General features: G+C 41.0%; 1 protein-coding gene across 1 annotated transcript in view; it reads left to right on the top strand.

Annotated features, from left to right (window-relative positions):
• Alg6 (ALG6 alpha-1,3-glucosyltransferase) overlaps positions 1-12,520 on the top strand; it is a 41,119-nt gene that overhangs the window by 24,293 nt on the left and 4,306 nt on the right. The window contains exons 9-14 of the mRNA XM_057784356.1: positions 284-419; positions 2,469-2,554; positions 4,238-4,322; positions 6,687-6,757; positions 9,177-9,245; positions 9,365-9,563. Coding sequence (XP_057640339.1) covers positions 284-419; positions 2,469-2,554; positions 4,238-4,322; positions 6,687-6,757; positions 9,177-9,245; positions 9,365-9,563 — 646 coding nt within the window. The remainder of the gene's footprint in view (positions 1-283; positions 420-2,468; positions 2,555-4,237; positions 4,323-6,686; positions 6,758-9,176; positions 9,246-9,364; positions 9,564-12,520) is intronic.

Below are 12,520 nucleotides of genomic sequence, written 5' to 3'. Positions count from 1 at the left end.
CCATCCACTTATTAAAAATACGTCCTGCTTGACATTTTTCTTTATGACTGCATTCCTTCATGCTTGTAGCGATGGCATCCAAGCTAAATGCTAATTATGATTGCAGTGGGTCCTTGGCTGGAGAAATGAGTCTTTTTTACATTTGTGAGTGGATTCCCGTCTTATTGGTAGTATTGACAGTACTGTTATGTTTGCAGTTATTGTACTAAATGATATTCACATCACTCTTCACGAGTTGTTGGCCTTTTTCTGTCTTACTGCTCATCTCTGATCTTTGTTCTAGGTTTGAGTTGTTGATTAAGATAGCCTGTACTGTCGTGGCTTCCTTCCTTCTGTGTTGGTTGCCCTTCTTTACTGAAAGGGAACAAGCCCTACAGGTTCTAAGAAGACTCTTCCCTATTGATCGTGGATTGTTTGAGGTATGTTTAAAAATGGACCTGCCCTCTTCTATTACGGCACCTACATTTTACCCTTGGGGAGCTCATGGCGGAGATACCAGGGGCTGCAACTTCCGTTTCCTCCTCCAGTCAGCCCTGCCAGTTATTTAATCCAATATAGCACCCCTGGCTCAGTTCACATTTTATAGTACCTTATATGAATAGGTAATATTTTTGCTATAATTAGATTCATAATTCATTTGTAATTTTTTTTTCTAAGTCAGATTGGTCTGTAGTAAAAGAGCATGGATGCTGCAGCTACCAGGTTGACAAGCCCGCCACTGTGCTGGTTTGCATGGATGCTGCAGCTACCAGGTTAGCAAGCCCGCCACTGTGCTGGTTTGCATGGATGCTGCAGCTACCAGGTTGACAAGCCCGCCACTGTACTGGTTTGCATGGATGCTGCAGTTACCAGGTTGACAAGCCCGCCACTGTGCTGGTTTGCATGGATGCTGCAGCTACCAGGTTGACAAACCCGCCACTGTGCTGGTTTGCATTCTCTTTGTAGTTTGCCACAATTATTTGTTAAGCTGATAATCCCGTTTGCCTCAGAAAGATCTCATAATTCCTTTTGAAATATGTAACCTTCATCCATAGTAATCTTTAATGAGAATCTCTCATTTAATGCTAGTTTAATCACTCTTGTTAAACTTTTATTGCATGAGTAATTTGATCATTTAGATTTAGTAATTAAATTAAACAAACCATTTATTTCTGGAACAAAAGGTCTTTTAATAAACTTAGAGACAACATATTTATAGATAATTTGCTTCTGAATAACATTTCTTTTGAAAAGAATTAGAAAGCATTTCTAAGTTTTGAATAGATAATTTCTTTAAAATATTTTTCAGTGGATTTACAGGAGGATGGGCTAATCATTTTGAAAGATTAAACAATGTCGTGAAGGCAGAGGTGTGTGTGACATTGTCGCAGTACAGATTGGTGATCTCCCCTTTGTTGCTAGCATCTCTCATTAAGGGCTCAACCCTTCTGCATGACTTATGATCCCCACGGCTCTAAGATGCTGTTGTCCCTGTTGTACAGATAGGAAACTGAGGTCAGAAATTCATAGCTGGCGTGTGGCAGAGTCATGATTTCAAGTGATAACCATAACAGCAAAGTAAAGAAAAGCTTGATTTTCTATGAAAGCTGCCAGTTGTTTTATCTTCCATTTCAGAAAGTATCTATGATGGTGAGTGTGGCATAGTGTCAGCCATATTCAGGGTGTCACAGAAGCTCTAGGTCAGTGCTTCTCAGCCTTCCTAATGCTTCCTAAAGACCCTCAGATACAGTTCCTCATGTTGTGGTGACCTTAGCCGTAAAATTATTTTTGTTGCTACTTATAAAGTAATTTTGCTACTGTTATGAATTGTAATATGAATATCTGATATGCAGGATGATCTTAGGCAACCCCTGTGAAAGGGTTGTTCGACCCCCAAAGGATCTGGACCCACAGGCTTGGAGCCGCTGCTCTAGATCTTGTTAGAGGCCATCCCTCCCTTGATGCCATGCTTGCACAGCTGTGAGGTTTGCAGCTGTGTAGAGGATGGACCGCACTAGCTGGGGAGCTGAAATAGCAAATTTCATCTTGAGTGAGCCTAGTGTAATTGCTAACGTTTTAAAGCTTCTTGATTTATTAGCAATTAGTCTTATCATTGCTAGGATCTATTAGATTATGTGACATAAAGTTACATTTGTAATAAAATGGTGCAAATGTAATTAATATTTATTTTACAAGTTTGGGGAGATTTTTGCTTAGTATACTGCTTTTTGAAAAATATCAAGTAGTTTACTAGAATGTGGATTATAGTTACTAATGCTTTACATAATCTGCATTTCAAGAAAGAAAAAATGCTTGAGGCTGTGGGTATCTGTTTTTATTGCTTGAAGAGTTTAATTCTTTGTTATAAATGTGAATGAAAGTTTCATGTCTTGAAAGTTTATTACCTGGAAGTTATAGGCTGTACTTCATGGGATTTAATATTTCTTTCAACTCTACCAAAATGTAAGACTAACAAATCTTTTTTTAAGGATAAAGTAGCCAATATTTGGTGCAGCATTAACGTTTTTCTGAAGATTAAGGACATTTTGCCTCGTCACATCCAACTAGCAATCAGGTAACTAACATATATAGGGCTTTATAAACTACCCTTCAAAAATATTATAGTAAACAGGGTAATGGTGGCACGTGTCTTAAATCCCAGCACTCAGGAGGCAGAGGCAGGTGGATCTCTGTGAGCTTGAGGCCAACTTGGTCTACAAAATGTAGTTCCAGCTACACAGAGAAACAAACCCTATCTCAAAAAAACCCAACCCAATTACAGTAGTGTGCCATTTATCTGAGCTGGTCCTTAGTGACTCCCACTTACTACAGTAAATTCTGTCATCGTAACTCCCCCACCCCCATTTTTTTGTTTGTTTTTTTTTTGAAACTGGGTTTTTCTGTGTAGTCTTGTCTGTCCTTGGAACTTGCTCTGAAGATCAGGCTGACTTCAACTCAGTGATCCTCCTGCCTCTGCCTCCCCAGCTGGGATTCAAGGCGAGCACTACCATTGCTTAGCTTTCTCCTCCTCCCAGTCTTTATCTTTCTCCCTCTTCTCCTTCCCAGTTTATGTGAACATTTTTTCCTATAAATAGAACATTATCTTTTTTTTTTAAGATTTTTATTTATTATATATATAGGTTTCTTCCTTCATGTATCCTGCAGTACAGAAGAGGACACCAGATCTTATTACAGATGGTTGTGAGCCACCATGTGGTTGCTGGGAATTGAACTCAGGACCTCTGGAAGAGCAGCCAGTGCTCTATTCCTCTGAGCCATCTCTCCAGGCACCTTAACATTATCTTGAAGAGTCATGATTGTCACAGGTGTGCAGCTAGCATCAGCCAGAAAAATAGAGCAAGTTAGAAATTATTCTATGTGTAAAATTACCTCAAGAATTGGATACTGTGGTTGTGGGCTCTGGCTAAGCACAGCAGAAGTCTGCTTGGCAGACATCGGGAATGTCTTGGGAAAGAAGTGTTGCTGACCCGCGGTGGCTATTAAGAGGCCTAAGCAGTTTTAGGGGGCTCCCAGCTGACTGCCAGGCTCTGGAACAGACTCCCCTTTGCTTGGCCTGTTAGTAGATGGGTTTTGCCTTTCTTGTGGGCCCTGTCTCTCAGTATAGACCCACCCTCACAGGAAATATACAGAAAGGGAGTCGGGAACTTCAGTCTTGTGAGCTCACTAGTTACAGCACCACCAAAAGTGACCAAGTCAGTGGGTTCCGTGTTGAGACATAGACTGTGCTCAGGCTCCAGGAGCTGGCTGGCCCAGGCTGGCCCAGGCTGTCTGGCTCTGGTCTTCCCTGCTCCCCAGCCATCACTAAGAGCTACACAGCTCATTCCCTTATAATTTGTTCGTTCTGGACTTGAAAACTCAGGTTGTCAACTTTTGTGGAGTGAAGGCCAGGACTCTCTCAAGAGTAAAATTTATGAATATCTGTGGTGAAAAGACAGTGTTGTCTCCTTAGGCCTGGTAGTGTTTTCTTATTTTCTAGTGTTTATTAACTGACCTGCAACTGTGTATCTTTATACATGATATTAAATGCTAACTGATATTTGTATTTTGTATTAGAATCTTGTACAAAAGTGTATGCATACATCAATGTGTGTGTTTTACTTAGATTCTAGTTTAAAATTTGATAAATAATAAAGTTTAATCTGGGACCAGGTTAGATTGATATATAATCCTTATATTTTAAAAAGTAATTATTTTAGCTAGATTTCTATCACAGAAAACACATTTTATTGCTTTTCAGTTTTTGCCTTACATTTTTGAGCTTGCTTCCTGCATGTATAAAGTTGACCCTTCAGCCCTCTTCCAAGGGATTCAGATTTACTCTGGTAAGTTTCTTATTTTTCTTAAGATGTTTAGTTCTTGCTGTAACTGGCATTTTAAAAACATCAGTAATTATTTTCTAGTTTGGGGTAACATTGACTGGGCAGCAAAATAAGACACTCAATTATTTGATAGACACTGAACACCATCCTTGTGCAATTGCTGGGTTAAGCATTAGGCTAAGCAGTCAGAATCTTTAGTTTACTCAGGAACTGTTTCCGATTTGTTTGATTGACTAATGAGGGAATACAGAGGTGGTGATAATGCAGGCGTAGCTGTACTGGCTGGTTTTGTGTGTCGATTTGTCACAAGTTAGTGTCATCAGAGGAAGGAGCTTCAGTTGCAGAAATGTCTCGATGAGATCCAGCTGTAAGGCATTTTCTCAATTAGTGATCAGTGGGGAAGGGCTCAGCCTGTGGTGGGTGGGGCCATCCCTGAGCTTCTAGTCCCTGGGGTCTAGAAGAAGGTGGGCTGAGCAAGCCATGGGAAGCAAGCCAGTAAGCAGCTCCCCTCCATGGTCCTCTATCAGCTCCTGCTTCCGGGATTTTGCCCTGTTTGAGTTTCTGTCCTGACTTCCTTCAGTGATGAACAGCGATGCTGAAGTGTGAGCCTAATAAACCCTTTGCTCCCCAACTTGCTCCTTGGTCATGGTGTTTCGTCTCAGCAGTAGAAACCCTGACGACTGTTGAGCAGCTGACATTATGTTCTGTCAGGTACAGATCAAGTCTGTGATGGGGTGGGGAAGGGGGAGATCTTGGAGGAGGATTTTAGACTGTTGCTGAGCAAGTGGGATTTCAGCCAGCTTTGGAAAGCTAGACAAGATTGGAACTTGTGGACAGCAGGAAAGAAACTCCAGGCAGAAGGGAGCTTGAGCTAAATCCACCTGGGAGTGGATGTTAAAATGCTTGTTTGCGTGTCCTGTGTAGGTGAGGAAAAGGTAAAAATAGGGCAGATTTCAAAAGACGTCAGAAGTCTGGTTGAGAGGCTTGTGTGTGTGAGAGAGGTGTATAAACAGGTTCTGGGAAGAGGAGAGAACAGAAACATACTTGGTTTGTCAAAGGATAAAGGGATAAGTAAAGTGGCTGGGACAAAGTAGGATGAATTAGGAAAGACAGATTTCCCAAGAGCCCAGGTTTTATTGCAAGTGTACTAGGAAGCCCCGTGGGCATTTGAAACGGACATTATGTGATGGACACAACTGTGCAGGTTACTGTGAGAGGCCACAGTGCTTCCAGGTGGTTACTGTGTGGTCCAGGTGACGTGTCAGTGGCTTGCCAGCATCGATAGGACAGTGCGGCAAAGTGGATGGCTGATGTGTGTAGGAAGGGTCCGCACATTTACAGAGGGGGGTGTGGGGTGTACAAGACAGGAGTTGTGCTTGAGCAGCTAGATCCACACACACAAATTGAAAAACTTACTTAAAGCCCCAAGTAGCAGGTGGTTTCACAAAACAGTTAATGTGTTTCATTGGGGTGCGCTTTTTAAAATCTGCAATAAATTTGTTTCATTTTTTGACCTTTTTGTCTTTCATACTTAACAAATTTACATTTACTTTACTTGTGTGTATGTGTGCACTTCTGTGCACATACCATGGCGTGCATGTGCAGAACAAGGACAGCTTAAGGGAGTTGGTTCTCTTTTTTCTCTAAGTGGTTCTATCCACTGAGCCATTTTGCTGGCCCTGTAATTTTTAAGTAGTGTCCCAGGCTCCAGAGGGTAATGGGTGTTTGATTGTTATATTATCTCCTGTACATGGTGGTTTGTTTATTGATTGATTGATTGATTGATTGATTGATTGATTGACTGATTGATTTGGGGCAGAGTTTCTCTGTGTAGCTTTGGAGCCCATCCTGGAACTTGCTCTGTGGACCAGGCTGGCCTCAAACTCACAGAGTGCTGGGATTAAAGGCTCGCACCAGTAAGCCCAGCTGGTAGTTTTATTAGTGGCTGAGTTTTAGAACCATTTTAGATACTTCTATATAGCCTTTTAATTGTTTCTTTAAAAAAAAAAATTTATTTAATTATTTTTTGTAGTGGGAGACTTTACCTGTGCTACAGCACGTCAAAGGACAGCTTGTGGGAGTCAGTTCTCCTTCCACCATGTGGGTCCTGGGGATTGAACTCGGGTCATCAGGCTCTGTGGCAAGCACCTTATCCTACTGCACCATCTCACCAGCCCAATTGTTATTAGCTTTTAAAATTTACATGCTTAAAATTGATTAAATATTATGCATATTCTGTGTTTGATTTTTATCTGTAGGTAGTAACTATAATATTCAAACTTTGAATGTTTTTGTTTAGATTTATAATTATATTGATACAATTTCAAGTTGTTAAATCATGGTTTACCCTCTTCTTTTTCCTTAAAGGTTAGCTGTGCACTATCCTTCTTTCTGTTTTCTTTCCAAGTGCATGAAAAGTCCATTCTCTTGGTGTCATTGTAAGTAGAATCTTTTAAGTATGCATTCTTTATAATACTTATTATATATAAATAAACTTATAAAATGTTAATTTCAATAGAAAATAAGACAACAGCTATTTTTACATATAATTATTTAGTAATTCTCAGATTTTTTTTAATTCTTAAAATATATTTTAAACCAAAACAGTTGATAAAATTATTATTGACATATTCTCATGTCTTCTGTTCTTCATATTTCTCTATACTATTTAAACATGTTCCTCAAAACTGCTTTCCTGTTTCTTCTCTTTACCTTTTGTATTTTATTTACTTTCCATGTCTGTTGGGTTGCCTTGTTCTCTAGGTCTTTCATAGGTTCTTTTGTGTTTTGTATTTTGACCCCTCCCCATGTACACAGACCCTCTTGGCAATCCTTAAACAGATTACTTTGTTTAAGAGCATTGAAATTTTCCTTTCCGGGTGACAATTGGGCTGTGTTATCCTAATACTAAAGTAGTATAAACTAGAATAATGTTGACTACTTGAATCCTCCCCAGGTCAGTCCCAACTGTCTTCTGCCTTATGCCCCACCCAGTGCTCCCAGTGGGCTTGTGAAGACACCAGTACAGAATGGCAGGGAGAGGAGGGACATGGTAGTTCTCGTAGGTGGAGCTCTGGACGGGAAGCTCTGTTCTGCTGCCTTTGTGGAAGACACCTTGGCGTACAGCTGCAGCATAGGTCATTGCAGATGGGAGGACATGCCAGCCTCTGGAACCCACACTTGGGTGAGGACTTAACTCTTCAGAGGGAACTGTAGGCTAGGTTATGTAGAACCTTGTAAGGGCAACTAGAAACGTTGGCTTTTCTTCTGAGGGAGTGGCAAACCAGGCATGGTTTCTGCAGATGAAGAGGAGAGTGAGTCCCTGAGGATGGAGGGCTGTGCTACTTGGTACACCTTGAGGTTAAGGGCCAAGTCGTGTTCCATGTCTGTTATTTCAGAGCAGTGTGTGTGTGTGATACAGTGTCATTTGGTTTGGTAATTATATATTGAAAGAGTAAATGGGAAAGAAGACTCAGAAACCCTTACATATTGAATACTTACTATGCTTCTGTTGACCCCTTCTGGTTCAGCACATTGGAGCACTGGCATGGAAAGTTCTTTGGTGTTATCCCTTAATAGAAAACTGTGGCTTTTCAATGCCAAGCTTAAATCTTATATGCCAGCTGACATGCATTAAAAACATTCCTTTAAGAAAAAAACAACAACAAAAAAAGAAAGGAGCTATATTAGTTATTTTTCTGTTGTTGTCATAAAACACCATGGCCAAGGCAACTTAAAGAAGGGAGGGTTTATTTGGGTTTATGGTTCCAGAGGTTTTGGGGCTTATTTATGGTTTATTTGGGTTTATGGTTCTGTTACCATCATGATGGGGAAGCATGGCAGAAGGCAGGTGGCTGGAGCAGCAAGCTGAGAACTCGCATCTTAATCATTAGCATGACGCAGGGAGATCAAACTTGAATGGCACATTTAAACTTCAGAGCCCTCTTCCAATGACATACTTCCTCCAGCAAGGCAGCACCTCCTAACTCTACCCAAGCAGCACAGCCAAGTAGGGACCAAATATTCAAACATCTGAGCCTATGGGGGACATTTCTCATTCAGACTACCACAGGAGGAGAATGTCAAGTCTTTGGAAACTTTTTAAACACATAGGGAGAGAGATTAGTCGCAATGGCAACAGTAATTCAACAGTTGTCTGTCTCAGAAAAGCTTGTCTTGTATGGCTAAGAACAAGCGCAAGGTAGCACTTGCAGAGGATCTAATCCTTGGCCTCAGTCACGCAGTGAGCGGCAGCCGTGGAACTAGGACGCGAGGCCTGCTTCTCGATGGGCGTGGGTGCGGCCGGGTCCAGGAGATGGCAGTCCCAGGCTGTGTAGCTCAGACTAACCACCAGATGAGAGGAGGCTCCACTTCCCAGCATCGTGTCCAGTCCCTGTGTCCTTGTCCTTTCTGTGTTGTCTCTAACTATTTAGTTTTCATAACTCATCCCTTTTATAATTCAGCCGTGGTGTCCTTTCTTCACTGACGTGGCAGCCCTGTATTTCATGGCTGGTTTGTAACCAGCTGAGCAGCCTGTAACGTGGAAGAAGCTCGAACAGTTGTCTTGGCAGTGATTCACTTTGTATTTGCAAAATGAACGCAGCGCAAGTGCTTCTTTCTCTGGTCGTTTCCTTAAGGGACTGTTCATGTGGCACATGAGCAGCGTTTGATAATGACCTAGGCTAGTGGCTGTTGTCTAGTTTTGAGAAGTTGACATTTCCTGAGTAGTCACCCGGAGAACTTTTATTTTTAATTAACCTTGAAAGTCAGACACGTAGAGTATATTTAGATTTTCATAGGTCAGAGGTAAAATTATATTCTGTACTATTGAAATGTTTTTTTTTCTTGTCATTTTAGGCCAGTTTGCTTAGTTTTAAATGAAATTCCTTTCATGTCAACTTGGTTTTTACTAATGTCAACATTTAGGTGAGTCAAACCAATTTCCAAATGATAGTCCAGTACGATTCTTACAGATTCACTGAAAATTTTGCCAGGTAATTATAGTTTAACTTGATGCTTTTGGTTTTCCCTATTTTCCTTTACAGCATGCTGCCTCTTCTGTTAAAGGATGACCTCCTGATGCCCTCCGTTGTGACAACGATGGCGTTTTTAGTAGCTTGTGTCACTTTCTTTCCCGTGTGTGAGAGCACTTCCGAAGAACAACTGCAGCTCAAGTCCTTCGCCGTCTCCGTCAGGAGGCGCCTGCCGGGCTTTACCATTCTCCCCAGAGTTATACAGTATTTGGTAAGTTAGGCAGCTTTGTTTGTGTATATGTGTCCTCACGCCTCATCGCCCACGTAGAGGTCAGAGGGTAACTTTGGGAGTTGGCTGTTTCCTTCCACCATGTGGACTCGGGGATTGTCTTTTTTTTTTTTTTTTTTTTTTTTTTTTTTTTTTTGGTTTTTTTGAGACAGGGTTTCTCTGTGGCTTTGGAGGAAATTTTTTCTTTTTTCTTTTTTTTTTTTTTTGGTTGTGGACTCGGGGATTGAACTCAGGTTGTCAGCCTGGGGCAAGTGCCTTCACCTGCTGAGCCATCTTACTGGCTCCGTTCAGTTTTGAAGAATTTTAGTTTCTAGCATGTTGCTGTTTTTTTTTTTCAAGTTACCTAGTTTTTGTTGTTGAGACAAGGTCACATTCATTATGTAGACCAGGCTGGCCTCCAACTCAGAGATCCACCCACCTGCCTCTGCTTCCCAAGTGCTGGGATTAAAGGTGTGCGCCACCATTGCCACCTGGGTTTGAACTGATTTTTATACAGGGTAAGATGTAGATATAATTTCACTTTTCTACACAAGCATATCCAGGTCTCCAACACCATATTTTGAAGAGATTTTTCTTAGTGTTGGTTTTTGACACCTTTGCCAAAGATGAGTTATCTATCTATAGATGTTGGGTTTATTTTTGGGTCCTCTTTCTAGTACTTGCTTATTTTTGTGCATTTATACGAAATTTAGGGTTTTTTTTTTTTTTTTCTTAGTTCTTTGAAGAATTCCATTGGAATTTTAAAGGACAGTACTGGATATATAGGTTGCTTTAAATAATATAACCATTTTTACAATTTTTTTTTTGATGAGCAGTTTGTTTTGTTTTGAGACAAGGTTTCACAAAGCCTAAGATGGCCTTGAACTCACTGTGTATATGAAGCTGATTTTCCTCCTGCCTCTATCCCCTGAGTGTTGGAATTACAGGCTCATGCCACTATGCCTGGTATTTAGATTGCATTCTTTTTTGATCTTGTTTTTCCCTCTTCCCACAATTCCTCCCAGATTCTCTCTACCTCCCTACCCACCCAACTTTATGTTTTCTCATTCTTTAAAACAAATACAAAACAACCCCATACACAAAAGGATATGAAACAAGAAAAAAAGATCAATAAGACCAATATATATATATACACCCAAAGCAGAATGAGACAAAAGGTCTACAAAAAAAGAAAAAAGAAACCTATGGAGTTTGTTTTGTGGGCCAGCTACTACTGGGCATAAGGTCTGCCCTGAGGTGTGGTTAATATACTCAGTAAGACTCCATTAGAGAAAACTGATTTTTCTTTGTTAGTGGATTACTTGCTGATAGGTTTTGGTTAGGGGAGGGAACCCTTGTCCAACACTTCCTCTTCTCATTGCTGGGATCTGTCTGGTTTGAACTTGTGTGGGCCTCTGTGCTGCCACAGTTTCTGTGATTTCATATGTGCATCAGCCTGTTTGTCTAGAAGACATTCCCTAATATTTGACTCATAATCCTTCTTCTTCCTTTATCCCTTAGATTCTTGAGCCTTGAGGGGCTGGGGAGTGGGGGCTTTGAAGACATTTAGGACTGAGTTCTCCAAAGTCTACTGTTCTCTGCATCATATCCAGTTACAGTTTTTGTATTAGTTCCATCTACTGAAAGAAGAAGCTTCTCTGATCTATGGGTATAGGAGAATATCATTAGGAGTCATTGTGTTGCTGTGCTCCTTTAGCAGAATCGTAGTATTAGGTTTACTCTAGGCTCATGACATATCTAGTCTCAGGATCTTGGTCACTGTAGCTGTGTGAGTTATGGGTTCCATCTCATAGAGTTGGCATTAAATCCAAAGAGTGCATGGTTACTCCCAAATCATGTGTGCCACTATTGAGCCATTATATCTCACAGGCAGATCATTACTGTAGGTCACAGGGTATGCAGCTAGGAGGTACTGATGATGACCTTTCTCCTGCCTCTGTGTAGGAGAGCGTAAGAGCAGTGTAAGTGTGCAGGGCAGCTTACAGCATTAGACAGCATTCTTAAATGCACAGCTTAGTGAATGTCCGGAGAGTTTCTCACTGTTGGTAATGACCATGAGGCGGAGAAGGTTGGTGAAGTAAAATTAAGAGATGAATAAGAAAGACAAAGATGGATTAATTTTCTCATTCAGGGGTTTAAGTGGAAAGCATGATGTAAAATTTATTTGTTAGCACATGCCTGAATTCTGGGATATATATAGAGCTGTAGCCTCTTGTGACAGCCACAGGGTGGTCTTAAGGTGAGGAGTATCACAGGCTCCTTGTTTTGTTCAGCTCAGTGAGTGCTTGCTATATGCAAACACGTTTTGGAGTTTAAAAATACAACAGTGAAAAAAATGAAAACTATCTCCTATCACAGAGGTTATTCCATTTGGGGGCGAGAATCAAAGATGCTAGCAGGTAGAAAATACACATCACAGGTGTTAGTAGTTTGGAGGAAAGTAAAGCAAGGGAGCAAGGACAATGGCAGTGTTCAAGTAGCCGGGTCTTCTAAGGGGCTGAACTATACAGATAATTGAGTATGTGTTGTTCCAAGTGGGAGGAATCCAAGCATGGTGTCATGGATGTATGGTGTCATGGTAGCTGTGTTTCCTTGAAACAAAGATACGATTTCATGGTGATGGCGTAATGTGTCACTTTTGTGCCGTTAACTGAGAGGATGGATAAGGGAGGAAGAACATATGCAGAGCCCTGTATAGAGAGAGCATAGTAGAAGCCGTGGACAGACGACTGCAGCTCTTACGTGCCACAGTAAAACAGAAGCCCAGGTGACAGATTCACCAGTGGTGGCAGAATTGAACAGTGTGCTACAGGCACTTCCTGAAGCTTTGCTATAATTATTAGTATAAAAATAGAACAAGCGCTGCAAGAATCAAATTTTTGTCTAAAGCAGAAGAAATTTCAGCATGCTTTTTCTCCCACAGGATTAAAAGCCTTATG

The sequence above is a fragment of the Chionomys nivalis genome, chromosome 11 (assembly GCF_950005125.1).
Source record: "Chionomys nivalis chromosome 11, mChiNiv1.1, whole genome shotgun sequence".
Taxonomy (NCBI): domain Eukaryota; kingdom Metazoa; phylum Chordata; class Mammalia; order Rodentia; family Cricetidae; genus Chionomys; species Chionomys nivalis.
This window is presented reverse-complemented; position numbering and strand designations above follow the sequence as displayed.